We start from the raw sequence: 20507 nt of genomic DNA, 5'->3' as shown, positions 1-20507 counted from the left end.
TTGCTGATTTTGCTTCTTGTGTCGGCTAAAGCAGGAGGTGATCACAGCAAATCGGAGAATTAGAGGAAAAAGTTGATGAAAACCGCTCACTCTATTCTAGGACAACGCCAGGACCAGGACAGCCAATCCAAATACAAACTTGTATAAAGAGATGCCCGTACGATGTCCATAAAAGCAAGTTCCTTTTATGTGGACGTATCCAACCATCATTGTACAGCAGCTATGATTAAGGACCAATTGGTCTGAAACATGTCAGTTGTATGATGTGTGGCGATTCTTGGATACGTCCACAATAAAGGAACTTGCTTTTATGGACATTGTGCGGGCATCTCTTTATACAAATCGGAGAATTACAAGTCTATAAAGACCTTAGAAATGCTTGGTCAAAATGACCACCTGTTACTCCCTGGGTTTTACTACTCACAAGCCGTTAATAAATAGCATTGCTTGTTCCGGAGTCCTTGCTGCTTCAAGACTAAACAGACCATGCAGTGGCCAAAAAGACAGAGCAGGGGCATTCAATTCAATTCATTTTATTGTCATTGTGTAACACAACAAAATTAATTTTCATGACAACCCCACGGTGCATATAGGGAACATAGTGATAGTAACAAGGAAGAGAAGAAATTATACAAGTATGCCAGGTATTACAGATATTTAAACAATTTGTACACAATGTTAATTATTTTAGAGAGGATTCAGAGTTCATCAAGTTTATGGCGGATGGGAAAAAGCTGTCTTTCAGTCTGTTTGTGTGTGTGCGGATTGATCTAAAACGTTTACCTGATGGAAGGAGCTCAAACAAGGCATTTCCAGGGTGAGTGTTGTCCTTGATAATGTTTTTGGCCCTTCTCACGCTGCGAGTATTATACAAAAGTTCCAGTGATGGTAGTTCAGTGCCAATAATGGCTTCTGCTGTTTTAACAACTCACTGCAGGGCTTCTCGAGTAGCCTTGGTGCAGCTGTTGTAAGAGGCCGTCATGCAATTGGTCAGAACGCTTTCTATAGTGCATCTGTAGAAAATAACCAGCAGCTTCTGGGGGAGGTTAGCGCTCCTTAGATTTCTCAAAAAGTAGAGGCGTTGTTGTGCTTTGCCAGTTAGAGCTAAAGCATTGTCAGCCCAGAACAGGTTCTCAGCGATGGTGACTCCCAAAAATTTGAAGCTGGAAACTCTCTCCACAGCCTCTGCATTGATTATTAGCAGAAGGTGAGTGGTCTTTTTGGTGGTCCTAAAATCCAGAATAATTTCTTTGGTCTTCTTTGTATTTAATAACAGGCTGGGTATTGCCAGAATCCTAGGAGATCTGAGTACCATAAAGCACACAACCCATAGAAAACCATATAAAATGCAGATGTGGGAAAATGCGGAAAAGCCACAAGTAGGGTGGCTGATTCCGCGTTCAACGTGGAAGCTTGCGCGCAGGGATCTGCATTCACTGGCCTGACGGAACGCGGAGAAACCGCCGCATGCCCAGAGAACAGGGCGGCGGATTCCGCGTCCGACGCAGCGGTTTGCGCGCATAGGCCTACTTCTGTCTGTACTGCTGAATGCGGAGAAAACGCCGCACGCTCAGACAGCGGTGCGGCGGATTCCGCATCCAAGACATCAGAGGCATTACAACACGTCTGGTGTGGCTGGGACTGATAGTCCACACAGGTTCAGGAGGACGCGTGCGCGCGCAGAGAGGCAGAGCATTTATGGCAGCCAGAAGGGGGTCAGCTGACCAGGCCAGTCAGCTGACAATTCTTTCGGTTCTCATTGGTCCAGCTGGCTGGTGGGGCATATTTGGTCACATGACAGGAAGAAAATATACCCAAAATAATCATTTATCTACTATCTGGCTGGCACACTTCCATCATTACTTGTTAGCAAGCTGCTCCTGTATGGACAAATCACAGACAAATCATTCCAGCCCCCAGCCTGGAGAGCAGGAAAAAAGGGCACCGGCTGAGGGTGGACAAAAAGGGCGCCACCATAGACTTTAATGCAATTATCGTTAAAAAAAAAGGGGGGGCGCCGTGAAAAATTTAGTTTATAACATTATAACATTATAGTTTTTAAAGTAGTTATCATTTTAGAAGTTTATAACGGTATAGTTTTTGTCATATTATTTTGTTAATAAGTACAAATTTTACGTTTTCAAAGGTATTTTTGTTAATATATCTAAAAGGGTGTTTCTGCAGAGGGAGTGGTTAGTGTTAGGCAACACCAGGGGGGTGGTTAGGGTTAGGCACCACCAGGGGGGGGTTAGGGTTAGGCACCACGCAGGGGGTGGTTAGGGTTAGGCACCACTAGGGGAGTGGTTCGTTTTAGGCACCACCAGGGGAGGGTTCTGTGTGAGGGTAGGGTTCGGTTAAGCATTTTTGACGAAAAACTTTACGATATTTAACGTTAATATTTATTCGTTATTATTTCTCGTTTGTTTTTTGCAACACTAATTATCGTTAATAAAGCTTGACAACGATGATTCTCGTTAGCAAATTTTGTTAATACCTGGCGCCAAATTCGTTAATAACCCGGGCCCTTTTTTCACGACGCCCTTTTTTTATGCACGCCCAGCCTGTGTCTGACCTTTCAAGCTGAGCTAAGGGAAGGACGAGAGGGCGAGAAATACTGCGTGTGTGTGTAATACCTTAACTCTGTAGCTGAGCATTGCTTGTTCTTACAGACAGGAAGTTTTGAATCAGGATAATACCATTTAGGGCTTGATTCACTAACCGGCACTAAGCCGGTTAGTGTGCCTTATCACTTATTGGGCACAAACTACAGCGCTAACCTTATCTGAGGTTAGTGTGCCTTATCTGAGGTTAGTGTGCCTTATCTGAGGTTAGTTTGCCTTATCTGCAGTTTGCGATGTAGCTTTGTCCATCTTTTAGTGTGCACAAAGCTATTTAGTGTGCACAAAGCTACTTATGGCACACTAACTCAGATAAGGCACACTAACCTCAGATAAGGCACACTAACCAGCTTAGCGCCGGAAAACTCTTTTTTACTCCGGCGCTAACACTTAGTGCCGGTTAGTGAATCAAGCCCTTAATGGCTAACTTAAAAGAAAAGTTTTTTTTCAGACTCTATTCCTGATAACGGACAATGTTAAAACAGCCAGCTTACATACATTGAATATCAGAAGAAAGTAGAGAGATTTATTTGCAAATATAAGTGCCATCCAGATACATTAATTACAAGGAATTTTGCAAGGATTGTGCGGTATTTATGGCAGATAGATAAGACCCTGTGTTTACTTAAAACGTACCTAAATTATAAATTACAGTTTGCTTTAAACCTAATAAGTTGCCAAGATATATAAAATCACACATAATAAAGTGTGGTTTTCTCACCCCTAGGGTCTGTATTTCACATATGGGGCTTGATTCACAAAAGAGTGCTAACAGTTAGCACGGCCGTTTTCGCGCGAATTTTCGCATTGCGCGCGCTCGTGAATTTTCGCGCGAAACGATAAGGTTTTTGCTCGCAAACGCAAATTTTCGCGCGAAAACGATATCGCTTTCACGGGAAAATTTGCGGTTGCACGCAAAACATTATCGTTTCGCGCGAAAATTCATGATCGCGCGCAATGCGAAAATTCGCACGAAAACGGCCTAGCTAACAATTATCACTCATTTGTGAATCAAGCCCATGGTCTTGAAACCCCCATCCCCAGTGTGAAATTGGGCCTGGGTGATTTTTTTTTCTTTCCAAACTATAGGTGCAAAGGATGCTGGGGAATTGATGTCATAACTCCACCCCCATGTCCATTTGATCTAATCCAAACAGGCAGACAGACATCAGAAATAGGAATTATAGCAAGCAGCCATGAAAAGACTGGCTGGAGCAGTTCTCCTGTCTCTCCTACAAACTGTGAAAAGAGAAGTAATTTGAACCAGGCAGGCAGAGAGCAGGGGAAGGAGGGGCAGATAAGGGAATCAGGCTGGAAAGGAGGACAACATGCTAAGGGCCTGACTCACAAAGCGGTGCTAATCTGGTTAGCACGCCTAAAGACTTTGGGCGTGCGAACTAGGGTGCTAAGTAGTTAGCATGCACCAAGCTAAATCAGTTCGGGCGCTAAGTTTAGCGCTGCCCGGTGTGAGCGAAACGTCGGCCGGCGCACCCTATGCGCCCATGCGACGTTTAGGGCTCATCCAATGTGGCGTTTTAGGCGAATTGGGTGCGCCATTTTAGATTTTGTGCGCACCGGGCAGCGCTAAACTTAGCGCGTGAATGCAAAACTTAGCGCGCGAGTGCTAAGTAGCGCGCACAAAGTATGTTTAGGCGTGTTAAGGGGCTTTTCACAAGCGTGCTAACAGTTAGCATCGCTTTGTGAATTAAGCCCTAAGGGTATATTTTATAAATAAGGAAGTGCTACTACAGATATAGATGCAAGTCTGTTCTATCCACTACGATGTACCAGATGTAAACTTTATATGTTTATCTAAATGTACACAGTGCATAGACTACATATAGAGTTGGGCCGAACCTCCGATTTTAGGTTCGCGAACTTCCGCGGAAGGTTCGGTTCGCGTTAAAGTTCGCGAACCGCAATAGACTTCAATGGGGATGCGAACTTTAAAAAAAAAAAAAAAAAATTATGCTGGCCACAAAAGTGATGGAAAAGATGTTTCAAGGGGTCTAACACCTGGAGGGGGGCATGGCGGAGTGGGATACACGCCAAAAGTCCCCGGGAAAAATCTGGATTTGACGCAAAGCAGCGTTTTAAGGGCAGAAATCACATTGAATGCTAAATGACAGGCCTAAAGTGCTTTAAAACATCTTGCATGTGTATACATCAATCAGGTAGTACTGCTTCACACTAACACACCAAACTCACCGTTTAACGCACCGCAAACAGCTGTTTGTGTAGTGACGGCAGTGGCGGGTTCACTGAACAGGAATACAGTGGCGGGTTCACAGAACAGGTATGCAGTGGCAGGTTCACTGAACAGGTATACAGTGGCGGGTTCACTGAACAGAACAGGTATGCAGTGGCGGGTTCACTGAGCAGTACAGGTATGCAGTGGCAGGTTCACTGAACAGGTATGCAGTGGTGGGTTCACTGAACAGGTATGCAGTGGTGGATTCACAGAACAGGTATGCAGTGGCAGGTTCACTGAACAGGTATACAGTGGCGGGTTCACTGAACACAACAGGTATGCAGTGGCGGGTTCACAGAACAGGTATGCAGTGGCAGGTTCACTGAACAGGTATACAGTGGCGGGTTCACTGAACAGAACAGGTATGCAGTGGTGGGTTCACTGAGCAGTACAGGTATGCAGTGGCAAGTTCACTGAACAGGTATGCAGTGGTGGGTTCACTGAACAGGTATGCAGTGGTGGGTTCACAGAACAGGTATGCAGTGGTGGGTTCACAGAACAGGTATGCAGTGGTGGGTTCACAGAACAGGTGTGCAGTGGTGGGTTCACAGAACAGGTATGCAGTGGCAGGTTCACTGAACAGGTATGCAGTGGTGGGTTCACAGAACAGGTATGCAGTGGTGGGTTCACAGAACAGGTATGCAGTGGTGGGTTCACAGAACAGGTATGCAGTGGCAGGTTCACTGAACAGGTATGCAGTGGTGGGTTCACAGTACAGGTATGCAGTGGTGGGTTCACAGAACAGGTATGCAGTGGTGGGTTCACAGTACAGGTATGCAGTGGTGGGTTCACAGAACAGGTATGCAGTGGTGGGTTCACAGAACAGGTGTGCAGTGGTGGGTTCACAGAACAGGTATGCAGTGGCGGGTTCACTGAACAGGTATGCAGTGGTGGGTTCACAGAACAGGTATGCAGTGGTGGGTTCACAGAACAGGTATGCAGTGGCAGGTTCACTGAACAGGTATGCAGTGGTGGGTTCACAAAACAGGTATGCAGTGGTGGGTTCACAGTACAGGTATGCAGTGGTGGGTTCACAGAACAGGTATGCAGTGGCAGGTTCACTGAACAGGTATGCAGTGGTGGGTTCACAGAACAGGTATGCAGTGGTGAGTTCACAGAACAGAACAGGTATGCAGCCAGGAACAAGCTAAGCCTAACTAATCTTTCCCTATGAGAGACAGTCTGCAGCAGCTCGCCCTACTCTCAGTAACGCAGGCACACGAGTGACCGTAATGGCCGCCGCTGCCTGCCTTTTATAAGGGGGGGAGTGGCTCCAGGGGCTAGTGTAGCCTAATTGGCTACACTGGGCCTGCTGACTGTGATGTAGAGGGTCAAAGTTGACCCTCATGGTGCATTATGGGGCGAACCGAACTTCCGCAAAAGTTCGCCTGCGGGACGCGAACGCGAACCACTGAAGTTCGCATGGAACCGTTCGCAGGCGAACCGTTCGGCCCAACACTAACTACATATATATATTGCCATTCAAACCTTTTTTTGGCTTCAGGTGCTCTTTAACCCCTACACAGACTCAGGCTGACATGGAGAGTTTTTTCTACAGACCTGTTCACTGCATGCTGCCACTCTGCCAGTGCCCCAGCTGGCTCCAGTGTAGTGCCTTCACAGCGATGCAGAGCTGAGCAGCAGCAGAGTAATGCAGGATGGCAGAAAAACAATCACAACCACATGCTGAAAAAACTGTGATAAAAGTCCGGGCAATGCGGCATAATATGCAGTTAACTTGCATCATCCTGGATTCATTATATGGCTTGGCATGAAGGGGATTCACCAGCACTGGAGACGGTAGAGAGGTGAGTAATACCTACCCAACATCACTTCCTGTGCAAATTTCCGCTCATGGGTAGGGAGGGAGTACCACTAAGACACCAGGGAAAACTTTATGGGGAGGGAGGGGGAACCACTAGTACACCAGGGAAAACTGCATAGGTAGTGGAGGGTTCTGTGTGAGAGTAGGGTTAGGTTTTATATTACTGATATATTACTGATATTTTTAATGACGAAAATTAACACTTTAAATGGTAGAATATCTGTAGATTTACCGATATTCTACTATCTGCATGTTCCTGTGCCCGATTTTCCAAAATTCACATACACAACAGAATTGGGACAGAGGCATTGACAAGGAAAATGGGTATGCTTACATATCCAGTAACCAACTTCCAGCGATCCCCAAATGAACAACACCGTTCTTCTGTATCACCAGTTATTACTGGCCATATATAAAAAGCTTTTTACTCTTATGGTCTCCTGTGTATATTTCACTATCGAGCATTTTGATTACAGTAAAAAAAAATAAAAAAATATATGTTTAGTCATTAGTTAGTAAATTAGTTGTGCATGGAGAAAAAAAAAATCACCTTTGTTTCCAACAACTGTCGCCACCCACTCGGCCGCAGAGCTCACACTTGTGGTATCAGTGACATCCAGAATTGTTGTCTGCAGTCTACTTGATGTCTCCTTTTTCAGGTTCTCAGCCCCGGTCTGTGTCAGACAAGCTGCCAGAACCTTCATTCCACGTTTGTCCAGCTGCTTGGCCAGCAGGTTCCCAAATCCAGAGTCACATCCAGTGATGAAGACATATTTATCTGTCAGATTCTCCAGTATCTGGCTCTGTCTGTACCATCTGTACAAGAGAATTACACCCAAAATTACCAGTAGAGGGAGTAACATAGTAGATGGATTTCTGTGGGGAAAAAAAGCATGATTTTTAATTCTGTATTTTGCACATATAGCATAGACCAGAATTAGGATATAAGAACAGTAGTTCAGTGAACTGTGATGATATGGATATAGCTGTAGTGCCCCTGTGTAGACAGGCTTTTCTACCACATGCATGTAGCATGAATAACACACAATCACCGGAGGTAATAATTAACAAATCATCAACTCACTTTAAAACAAAGCAGTATTCACAGAGAGTCACATAGCTTTCACAGGGTGGCAAGTTTGGATGCCCCTGCTCTCTGTATGCCCCACTCATTAAAAAGAGGCAACCACCCCATGGTTTAGGAGCGCTATATTGCAAAATCAATGCCTTTCTGGGTGAACTCTCATCAGCTTAGCCAGGAATAAACATTATCTACATCAGAACTCTCCCAGAACTCTCATCACAAATGAGATCAGCGGTGACTGTTCATTTTATATGGTCAAAAAGAAAAAGTTTCTTCCACCAGCTCTAAAACTTCCACACAGAGACACTATATTTTCTGAAACATTATACATTTTTGCAAACTGCATTAAATAAGAGAAGAATATGGGCTGATTTTGAATAGTTTAATTGTTCCTGAAGGCCTGGGGAACTCACCAAAACACCAAAATAATTGTCCTCAATAACTATATAGAGCAGGGGTCTCAAACTCAATTTACCTGGGGGGCCGCAGGAGGCAAAGTCAGGATGAGGCTGGGCCGCATAAGGAATTTCACAATCGCGGCGCATCGCCGCCTCTGCCCGCCCCTCTCACTCTTCCTTTACAGAGAGGGGCGGACAGAGGCGGAGATCCGTGCGGCGATTGACGTCAGGAGGGGAAGAGCTGAAGCTGAAAGCTCTGCCCCTTCCAGGAAATGCCGGTGGATTGCCCCCCGGGCGATTTGGGGGCTCTGCAGCCCTCGTTTAGCGGCGGGGATGCGGCGGATTACTTGGGAGCACTGAAGCGAACAATAAGGAAGCTTTTGCCAGCAAGGGCCACAAAATATTGTATCAAGGGCCGCAAATAGCCCGCGGGCCGCGAGTTTGAGACCCCTGATATAGAGGCACTATAGAACTCAACTAACTAGCAGCCTCAACCAACCAGCACAAATTGCTGGCAGTACTCACAGTGGTGAAAGCTAACTTCTTAGGCTGTTTGTGGGCTCTGCTGTGCTTAATGAGTGGGTTCCATGGCTCCCCCATGGTTAATATACTTTCAATGACTGTGTTTTTCATTTAAAACAAAGCTCATGGTATGTATACAGAGTGGGGTATAGTATTGGATTAGCTAGGCCTATTTTTAACATTGAGTCTCAAGCAACCGGAAAGCACACTTATCCGGCATCAGCCGATGCCTGTCAGTGCCAGATAACCAAGATTCTACTGTATAAGGAAAAGGTGGGGTTCCAAGTCAGGTCATTTCGGCAGAATCACGGCACCTCGCTGTGCCTGATTTGAGTGTCAGGGGCCATAATATGAATTAGTGATATAGCTGCGCAGGTGGAATTACTATTAAATCACCATAATTCGGGTGGTGGCCAGCGGAGGACTTGACCTTTTGGCCTGGAGGGAAAACACAAACTAGAGGCTCGTTTTCACACAGCCCCAGCCCAAATGACGTCACACACGTGCTCCACGTGCTATATGCCATAGTCATGTGGGGCGCCAATGCAGAAATGCAGCAAGGACACTCGAGGGACAGCGTGAACGGTAAAGTGCAAATGCACAGGCACCAGGGGGCACATAATACATTTTGAGGGACAACCTCATGTTCATTGTTTGTGATTATCGCACTTGATCGACCACATCAGCTAGAGATTTCCCAGCATCGCAGATTAATACATTCAACTAATATCCACCCAAAATCAGTAAAATGATTGATTGAGCATGCTTGTGGCGGCACAGATTTCCATCCAATTCGATAATAATTATTGAAACGGATGGTGGATTGGCCATCAAGTTGAGAGATGTATGGCCACTTTAATTCCCCAAAGCTCACCCCCCCCCCCAAACATTTATGTCCTCCCCTTCACCACCATCTCTACTAATCTGTGCCCCTCTTCCATCTCTGTACCCCTCTCCACCTTTACCAGATCACCATCTCCCTCAGTCAGGCAACACATCTTTATTAACCTCCCTCCTGGGACCATGATCTCTGCTCTGCAAATTCCTGAAATAACAGCATTCCTCCTCCCATCACTGTTGTCAACGTTCACCCCCCCAACATCTATGTCTTGCTTACCTGCTTTTTATTTTATTGGTGGTCTGTGGCATCACTGTCTACCCACTTCACTATTGTATGATACACTATAGGCCACATACAGGTCCTTCTCAAAAAATTAGCATATTGTGATAAAGTTCATTATTTTCTGTAATGTACTGATAAACATTAGACTTTCATATATTTTAGATTCATTACACACAACTGAAGTAGTTCAAGCCTTTTATTGTTTTAACTAGGGATGGGACGAATCCACAATTTCTTCGAATCCGAATCCGAATCTAAAAAGGTTCTCGAATATCTCGAACCTTTCGAATCCCGAATCTAACGAATCCTGCACATACGAATTGTGCGATCCGTGGTATAGTTGCCCGCAGTATAGGTACCCAGGCATAGGTAGCGAGGTAAAGGTGCCTTCAGTATAGCTAGCTAGGTATGGGTGCCTTCAATATTGGTAGCTTTCAGTATAGGTAGCAAGGTATAGGGGCCATTAGTATAGGTAGCAGGGTATATGGGCCTTCAGTATAGGTAGCAGGGTATATGGGCCTTCAGTATAGGTAGCAGGGTATATGGGCCTTCAGTATAGGTAGCAGGGTATATGGGCCTTCAGTATAGGTAGCAGGGTATATGGGCCTTCAGTATAGGTAGCAGGGTATATGGGCCTTCAGTATAGGTAGCAGGGTATAGAGGCCTTAAGTATAGGTAGGTATGTAGGTAGGTATAGGGGCCTTTAGGTAGGTAAAGGGACCTTCAGTATAGGTAGCAGGGTATAGGGCCTTAAGTATAGGTAGGTATGTAGGTAGGTAGGTATAGGGGCCTTTAGGTAGGTAGGTAGGTAGTTAAAGGGACCTTCAGTATAGGTAGCAGGGTATAGGGCCTTAAGTATAGGTAGGTATGTAGGTAGGTAGGTATAGGGGCCTTTCGGTAGGTAGGTATAGGGGCCTTTAGGTAGGTAGGTGGGTAGGTAGGTAGGTATAGAGGCCTGTAGGTAGGTATAGTGGCCTTTAGGTAGGAAGGTAGGTATAGGGGCCTTTAGGTAGGTAGGTATAGGGGCCTTTAGGTAGGTAGGTACGTATAGGGGGGCTTTAGGTAGGTATAGTGGCCTGTAGGTAGGTATAGTGGCTGATAGGCAGGTAGGTATAGTGTCCTGTAGGTAGGTAGGTAGTTAAAGGGACCTTCAGTATAGGTAGCAGGGTATAGGGCCTTAAGTATAGGTAGGTATGTAGGTATGTAGGTAGGTATAGGGGCCTTTAGGTAGGTAGGTATAGGGGCCTTTAGGCAGCTAGGCACGTATAGGGGGCCTTTAGGTAGGTAGGTAGAGAGGCCTGTAGGTAGGTATAGTGGCCTTTAGGTAGGTAGGTAGGTAGGTAGGTATAGGGGCCTTTAGGTAGGTAAGTATAGGGGGCCTTTAGGTAGGTATAGGGGCCTGTAGGTAGGTAGGTATAGTGGCCTGTAGGTAGGTAGGTAAGTATAGTGGCCGGTAGGTAGGTAGGTAAGTATAGTGGCCGGTAGGTAGGTAGGTAGGTATAGTGTCCTGTAGGTAGCTAGGTAGGCCCCCCCCCGTGCCTCCTCCGCTCACCCCCAACGGCCTCCTCCATCCTCCGTGCCTCCTCCGCTCACCCCCACGGCCTCCTCCGTCCCCCGTGCCTCCTCCGCTCACCCCTGCATAAGTATCTACTCACCTGTCCCGTGGAGCGCAGAGCCGCAGACCTCTTCGTTACTTCTCTGTTCCCTCTAGTGGCCGGACCGGCTTTTACTGATGACGTCATTGTAAAAGCCGTCACTAGAGGGAACCAGGAAGTCAGCGAGAGGTCTGCCGCTCTGCGCTCCGCTTTGGATAGGTGAGTTGATACAAAGTATGCGGGCGGGCAGAGGAGGCGCGGGGGGGGGGGGGGGGTCGGAGGAGGTCGGAGGAGGACAAGTGCGAGCAGCGGATGCGAGGCAATGCAGCGTCAGGATTCGGCGGATTCGTAAAGTGGAAAATGGCGTCGGGATTCGAATCCACGAATCTCGAATATTTCCCAATATTCGAGCGATTCGTGGATTCGCCGGATTCGTTGTCCCATCCCTAGTTTTAATATTGATGATTTTGGCATACAGCTCATGAAAACCCAAAATTCCTATCTAAAAAAATTAGCATATCATGAAAAGGTTCTCTAAGCAAGCTATTAATCTAATCATCTGAATCAACTAATTAACTCTAAACACCTGCAAAAAGATTCATGAGGCCTTTAAAAACTCCCAGCCTGGTTCATTACTCAAAACCGCAATCATGGGTAAGACTGCCGACCTGACTGCTGTCCAGAAGGCCATCATTGACACCCTCAAGCAAGAGGGTAAGACACAGAAAGACATTTCTGAACGAATAGGCTGTTCCCAGAGTGCTGTATCAAGGCACCTCAGTGGGAAGGAAAAAGTGTGGCAGAAAACGCTGTACAACGAGAAGAGGTGACCGGACCCTGAGGAAGATTGTGGAGAAGGACCGATTCCAGACCTTGGGGGACCTGCGGAAGCAGTGGACTGAGTCTGTAGTAGAAACATCGAGAGCCACCGTGTACAGGCGTGTGCAGGAAATGGGCTACAGGTGCCGCATTCCCCAGGTCAAGCCACTTTTGAACCAGAAACAGCGGCAGAAGCACCTGACCTGGGCTACAGAGAAGCAGCACTGGACTGTTGCTCAGTGGTCCTTTTTTCGTATGAAAGCAACTTTTGCATGTCATTCAGAAATCAAGGTGTCAGAGTCTGGAGGAAAACTGGGGAGAGGGAAATGCCAAAATGCCTGAAGTCCAGTGTCAAGTACCCACAGTCAATGATGGTCTGGGGTGCCATGTCAGCTGCTGGTGTTGGTCCACTGTGTTTTATCAAGGGCAGGGTCAATGCAGCTAGCTATCAGGAGATTTTGGAGCACTTCATGCTTCCATCTGTTGAAAAGCTTTATGGAGATGAAGATTTCACTTTTCAGCAAGACCTGGCACCTGCTCACAGTGCCAAAACCACTGGTAAATGGTTTACTGACCATGGTATTACTGTGCTCAATTGGCCTGCCAACTCTCCTGACCTGAATCCCATAGAGAATCTGTGGCATATTGTGAAGAGAAGGTTGAGAGATGCAAGACCCAACACTCTGGATGAGATTAACGTGTTTTGGTTTCTGGACGTAGAAACTACGTCCAGAAACCATGTGCACTACCGCGCGCCCCCGCGGCCGATCGCGTGCGTGCACGTGCACTCCCGGCCGCGGATTCGGTAGCCAGGGAATCAATGTATCGGACTATGAAGTCCGATCACTGATTCCTCTCCCCCGCTGAAAAAGCGACAGCTTCTCTCGGAAGCTGCGCCTTTTCTGGCCATTCATTTCCTGATGCGCCACTCTAAGCGTGTGTTACGCTTAGAGTTACGTCATGTAAACAAACTCATGGCCGCCATCTTGTGGCCAAAAAGTAATACTACACCTGAAAATAAAAATGAATTAAAATCAACACACATTTACATTATAAATCTATTGTTTACCCCCCACCCTCCCAAAACTACCCAAATAAAATGTTTACTATAAATAAAAAAAACCATTACAATTAAAAAAAAAAAAACATGTAAATATTTACCTAAGGGTCTAAACTTTTTAAATATCAATGTAAAGATGAAATATTTCTATATTTTTTTTATTTTAAACTTGTTAATAGTGATGGATGCAAAATGGAAAAAATGCACCTTTATTTCCAAATAAAATATTGTCGCCATACATTGTGATAGGGACATAATTTTAATGGTGTAATAACCGGGACATATGGGCATATACAATACGTGAGTTTAAATTATGGAGGCATGTATTATTTTAAAACTATAATGGCTGAAAACTGAGAAATAATGAATTTTTCCATTTTTTTCTTATTCTTCCTGTTAAAATGCGTTTACAGTAAAGTGGCTCTTAGCAAAATGTACCCCCCAAAGAAAGCCTAATTGGTGGCGGAAAAAACAAGATATAGATCAGTTCATTGTGATAAGTAGTGATAAAGTTATAGGCTAATGAATGGGAGGTGAACATTTCTCTCGTGAAAACCACGGAACCTGAATGGGTTAAAGAGAATCTGTACTCTAAAATGCTTACAATAAAAAGCATACCTTTCTATTCCTTATGTTCTTCTGTGCCCCTCTGTGCTGTTTCTGCCACTCCCTGCTGCAATCCTGGTTTGTAATTAACAGTTTTAGGCAGTGTTTACAAACAAAAGTCATGGCTTCTAACCAGAGTATTAAAAGCTGAGAACTAGCTTACTGTGTGACTTATGCAGAGCTTGGAGGGGGTGTGTAAAGCTACTGCCAATGACAAGCAGTGCTGCACATTCCACACATTCCAGCCTCAGCCCGACAGACACAACAGAGGAAAGGAGATAAGATTTATTACAGAGACAGTGCAAGTAGGAAAGGCTGCAGTAAGACAGGCCACATTAAAACAGGCATAGGAACTTATAGGATAGAATAAATAAGGCTGAAAATTTTGTTACAGAGTCTCGTTAAGGCCGTTATCGAAGCATCCTGGGCCTCCATAACACCTGAGCAGTGCCACAGGCTGATTGCCTCCATGCCACGCCGCATTGAAGCAGTCATTTCTGCAAAAGGATTCCCGACCAAGTATTGAGTGCATAACTGAACATAATTATTTGACGGTTGACTTTTTTTTGTTTTAAAAACACCTTTCTTTTATTGGTCAGATGAAATATGCTAATTTTTTGAGACAGGAATTTTGGGTTTTCATGAGCTGTATGCCAAAATCATCAATATTAAAACAATAAAAGGCTTGAACTACTTCAGTTGTGTGTAATGAATCTAAAATATATGAAAGTCTAATGTTTATCAGTACATTACAGAAAATAATGAACTTTATCACAATATGCTAATTTTTTGAGAAGGACCTGTACATTCTCGGTACGGACAAGTGGAAAAGCCAATATAATTCGATCATAGTGAAAGAATCTGTCAGTAAAAATCGAAGCATGTATGGCCAGCTTTAGATTAGAGTTACTGATAACAAGATTGGGGTGATTAACCACTTTACCCCCAGCCGTACGGATTTCTCTGTCCCTTTTTCCACCCTGTTATCACCAAATCTTGTGGCCAAATAGTAAAACTACACCCTAAAGCATTTTTCACATACAAATACATTAGCTATACATTGAAAATTAACTCATTACCTCCCACACTCCCCAATTTTATTTTTTTTTGTACTAAAAAAATAAATAAATACAATTAAAAGAAATACATAAATAGTTACCTTAGGGACTGAACTTTTTAAATATTTATATCAAGAGGGTATAATATAACACTGTTACTTTATAAACTATGGGCTTGTAATTAGGGATGGACGCAAAACTAAAAAAAAATGCACCTTTATTTCCAAATAAAATATTGGCGCCAAACATTGTGATAGGAACATAATTTAAACGGTTTTATAACCGGGACAAATGGGAAAATACATTTCATGGGTTTTATTACAGTAACATGCATTATTTAAAAACTATAAAGGCCGAAAACTGAAAAATAATATTTTTTTCCCCACATTTTTTCCTATTTTCCCATTAAAACACATTTAGAATAAAATAATTCTTGGCATAATGTCCCACCTAAAGAAAGCCTAATTAGTGGCGAAAAGAACAAGATATAGTTCATTTCATTGTGATAAGTAATAATAAAGTTATAATATAGACAAATGAATGGAAGGAGCGCTGAAAGGTGAAAATTGCTCTGGTGCTCAAGGGGTAAAACCCCTCAGTGGTGAAGTGGTTAAATTGTGAGGGTAAGATGAGGGGAGAAAGTAGAGAGTGACAGAGGAGAGAAAAGGGGAGAGGCAGAGAGGAGAGAAAAGCTGAAAGAGAGGGAAGAAGATATTTGCCTCACCAGGATTGCAATTTTATTTTGCTTTCCTGTATAGCAAGAAGATCCAGCCAGTTAGAGAGAAAGGGGGAAACAAAGGTGAATGAGGGAGAGAGACTGAGAATAGCCTGAGACTGAGCAGAGAGCTTATATGTATTGCAGCCACATCACACAGAGGCTACTTGCCTGCAATATGACTTCTGTCTTGCCAGTCTCTTACACAAGTCCTGCAAGCTAGAGGCCTGTGCGGGTCCAATTTTTCATACTCGGGCCCGCAGACCCGCTACCCACACCCGACCCACAACCCGATTTCAGGTGAATTTGATACCCGAACTGCACCCGCAGCCCCATTACCCAACTCGCTTTTTTCTTTTTTTTTTTCTAAAGTACACATTTAACCTCCTGAGCGTTATGCCGCTCAGGAGGTTTTGCAGCCAGTATAATTTTAACTTATTCTATGGCTGTAATAGCTTCAGCTAGCACTAGGCTAGCTAGTAGTGGTGGCCGGCATCCCCCCGATTACTGTTGATCCCCCCGATCGCCCGCTAAATACATTACCCAGCTTGGATCCAGCAACCGGCACAGCCTCCCTGGACAGCTCCGCTATTCTCTATGGGGAGGATGGAACATGACGTCATGCAGACCCGATCCCCCCCCCCCTCCCCCCGCCACTGCAATGAACACTGGGAGACATAGTACATTAATGTAATCACAGGACAGGAGATGTAGGCACATTGATATATTACATCTCCCAGCATGCATTGTGGTGGCCAGGCTGACACTTCCACCGCTGCAGCTATGAGTTGCAAGGAATAGACACTGCGTCCAGGCTCATATAAATAACTTTCAGATTTAAGGGTGCATATGCACACACAATCTTGATCCTTACTTCTGTTAGAAATAGGGGTTATCAAAAACCTTTGATTGATCAGGCTTTTGAAAAAGCAGCTAATAGGGATAGGCGGTCCCTTTTCATTCCACAAAGAAGATCTCAAGGGGGTCCACAAAATCGCTTCTATATACATTCTTCTTATTCACCCATGTACGAAACTATAAAAAAAGATTATCAAAAATAACTGGTGGATAATTAAGCAAGATAAACTATTGCAGGATAGGAGTAGTGTCCCGCCATGTGTGTCTTATAGGAGGGCCCCTCATTTGAAGGATAAATTAACTCATAGTGAATTTGTAAGCCCCACTAGTCAGACATGGCTTGGTGACATGCGTCCGGTTGGCAATTTTAAATGCCACCATTGCTCCTGTTGTAGTTTTTTGATTGAGGTGAGGCTATTCACACACTGTGGGCGATCGTGCAAAATTAAGCAGTTTATAAATTGTAGAACCAGGGGATTAATTCATGCCCTGGTATGTCCTTGTGCTCATATTTATGTGGGTGAAACCACTAACATGCTCAAGGACCGTTATCAAGCACATTGCAGATCGGTACACAGTGGTAAGGGTTCTCCTCGTGTTATTGAGCATATGCGGCAGATGCATGCTGGCGATGTTACCAAGCTGAGATTTCTGGGTATAGAACAGGTGAAGAGAGACAAAAGAGGGGACAACTGGCATAGGAAATTGCTCCAAAGGGAAAGTTATTGGATTTCATATTTTGATGCTGTAGGCCCGCTGGGACTTAATGAGAGAAACAATCTCTCAGTCTTTATTTGATAATATAGGCTGTATAGGGTGTCCCTGTTTTTATAACTCTATCTTAATTGATAATGTGTATGCATTTGAAAAGGTTTTAACGATTCTTTCATGATAATTTCTCCGTTTAGGTCTGAATCACACTGGGTCCATCGTATATTGTGGGGTGGTGACTTGAAATAATAGCTATATTGATTATATGGTTGTTAGATATGATTATTTGTTTTTCGTTAGTGTTTAAAAAAAGTTTTTTGTTTCCTTCCCCCCCCCCCCCCCCTCCCTCTTTTTTTGTATATAAATGGACCAGGTGTGATTTAGGATCTATAGGAGGTTTTTTATACCTTGGTGGCAGTGACAATCTCCTTTTGTGGATTTAATTATACTAACTTGTGTTATCTTTTTTGGCCACAAGATGGTGACGTTGGGCAATTTGGCTTAGGAGCTATGGAATGACTGGTCTCATCAAGTGAAGCTGATGCGGAATTTTGGTCGTATGCGCTGACGTTTTTTGCGTCGTAAGGCATGAATGCGTAGGTTTGTCTTGCAAATGCGTATTTCCGGTCGCATGCGCCGGATATGACGTCTTTTGCAATCGTGAAACCGGAAGTGGACGCTACAACGTTCTGGCGACTCCATGATGGAGGGTGATTGATTTGCCACCAAGGTAAAACATACACTATTTATGTAGTGACAGGGGAGGGAAGCGGTTGGTCCTGATGATGCGCCACATGTGTTAAGGCGCGAAACGGCTGTAGACCCTTCACTGCCTGTACCTCTCTCCAAGATGCTGGTCTGTGTAGTTTTTGCTATGGGATTTTAAATTGAAGCAATAAAATGACGTTTTAGCCGGATGTGCACCATTGCTGTTTCTCTTTTTTCAAGTGTTGAGCTATGGATAGAGGAGTTGCACTCCCGAGCTAGTGATTTTTCCTGTGCATGGACTTTTCTGCAATTGGTGATTACTTCTGTTAGAACCTTTATTTGTTAATGATGAGCTACTGCTGAATAAAGGTGCTTGGCAGATCTACCTGTGCAAAAACGTGTAGGCTTGAGAAAAAAAATGTGTTATGTGAACTTGTCTTGTAATAACGTGGGTACGAGTGTGTGCGATTAGGTGGACGAGGCTTTGCGTCATGCGGCTGTAAAGACTATGAGAAAATTGAGTAGGTAATCTCTCATACTACATGGGAAATGTAAAATTGGGATATAATTGGCCAATCCAAATTGGATGTGTATATACACCCTAAATTATATTTTCTTCATTACAGTAGCTCAACAGCAAAATAAACGGTAATTCATTAAGAAAATCAGGATTGCAACAAGGCTTTTAAGCAGGGAGAACAAATATACTGTATGTATGCACACCTACTCAGGACTTACCAATCAGAATCAAAGTTAGTTGGAGCACATTTATCACAACCAAAAGAAAATAAAAAGCAGCACACACATCAATTGTTTCACTTTTGCAATAGATTTCCCCCCATTTTGCATGCACTTGTGTTAATAAATCTGTTCCATTGTCTTGTACCTGTCTGATAACAAAATCCTGTATATAATTATTCTTGTCATACGCAGCAAACACATACCTGTGTGTGCTAGATGGCTGTGTATGCAGCTAAACTGTGTCAGCAGATCTTGTCATGTGCTTCTCTATCTGCCATGTACAAATAATGAGGAGTAACAGAGGCGCCAGATTAGTATAAAAAGTTTAAAAACTGTTTAAAAAGAGGGGGGTTGGTGGTTACCACCCTCAAATAAAGAGTGACCAGCCAATGAGTCATATATAAATAAATAGAATTTATTTTGAAATCTCCAAGCAAACAACGCGTTTCACGGGTCAAGCGCCCGCTTCATCAGGCAATCAATCAGGAGATACACTAAAGAGACAAAAGAGAAAAAACGATACAATACATAGACAAAAAAATTCAACATTGCGCATTATTTGTTGATTCAGTCCACCCTTGGTGGAGGGGTGTATCCCCGTTTTTTCCTATCTACAGAGAGCGACTTCTTATACCTGAGTGGGGTCAGGTTATAATACTCCCCACCTGCTTCGTCAGTGGTTGCCTATGTGGTAACCCGGACTTGTGAGTATATTTCTTATTGTTATTCTATTTTGTTCCATTTGTCAATACTTACTGCACTATATTGGGCTCTCGGTTTCTTCCTTCATATTGTTCCAAGTCTATCTGCCATGTGCTTCTCTGCCTCCTCCCTTCAGCTTTAGAGAACCTGCCAGAACATTCTCTAGTTGTTGTCCTATCAAATATCCCCAGTCACTAACAGATAGAGCTTTCCTATCACACCTTATTCTCTAACAGAGCATGCCCCAGTGATTTCAGGCCATTTATGAAAAACACACTTTCAATCTCACACTGGCATGTTCCCAGTTATATGCACTAGTATGGGGGGGGAGGGGCGGTGTCAGCTTGAGAGAAGGAAGGAGTCTGCTGGCATTAAAGATGAGAAGCAGTAAACAAGTCAGCAAGAAAGTATTCTGGTGCCAGCATTCATCACAGATTTTGGGAAGGTAAGAGATACAGAAATATCTTATGCTTGTTTTGACTACCCGCGAGTGCCGCGACCCGCCTCGCACCCGCAACTCACTATCCGCAACCTGACCTGCACTCGCTACCCGCGACCTAACCCGCATTCCGGGTAACCTGCGGGTACCCGACCTGCTGCAGGCCTCTACTGCCAACAGCCCTTCTGGAGTCTAGGGACTGTCTGCAAGCAGCCCTTCTGGAGTCTAGGGACTGTCTGCAAGCAGGCCTTCTGGAGTCTAGGGACTGTCTGCAAGCAGCCCTTCTGGAGTCTAGAGACTGTCTGCAAGCAGCCCTTCTGGAGTCTAGGGACTGTCTGCAAGCAGGCCTTCTGGAGTCTAGGGACTGTCTGCAAGCAGCCCTTCTGGAGTCTAGGGACTGTCTGCAAGCAGCCCTTCTGGAGTCTAGGGACTGTCTGCAAGCAGCCCTTCTGGAGTCTAGGGACTGCCTGCAAGCAGCCCTTCTGGAGTCTAGGGACTGTCTGCAAGCAGCCCTTTTGGAGTCTAGGGACTGTCTGCAAGCAGCCCTTCTGGAGTCTAGGGACTGTCTGCAAGCAGCCCTTCTGGAGTCTAGGGACTGTCTGCCAACAGCCCTTCTGGAGTCTAGGGACTGTCTGCAAGCAGGCCTTCTGGAGTCTAGGGACTGTCTGCAAGCA

General features: G+C 44.6%; 1 protein-coding gene across 1 annotated transcript in view; it reads right to left on the bottom strand.

The window, feature by feature from the left end:
• Positions 1 to 20507, bottom strand: part of LOC137544099 (retinol dehydrogenase 7-like) — a 56667-nt gene that overhangs the window by 14081 nt on the left and 22079 nt on the right. The window contains exon 4 of the mRNA XM_068265162.1: positions 7245 to 7570. Within this exon, the coding sequence (XP_068121263.1) occupies positions 7245 to 7557 (313 nt within the window). The 5' untranslated portion in view covers positions 7558 to 7570. The remainder of the gene's footprint in view (positions 1 to 7244; positions 7571 to 20507) is intronic.

Source organism: Hyperolius riggenbachi, chromosome 2, assembly GCF_040937935.1.
Source record: "Hyperolius riggenbachi isolate aHypRig1 chromosome 2, aHypRig1.pri, whole genome shotgun sequence".
Lineage (NCBI taxonomy): Eukaryota > Metazoa > Chordata > Amphibia > Anura > Hyperoliidae > Hyperolius > Hyperolius riggenbachi.
Note: the sequence above shows the minus strand (reverse complement) of the source record. Positions and strands in the feature narration are given on the sequence as shown.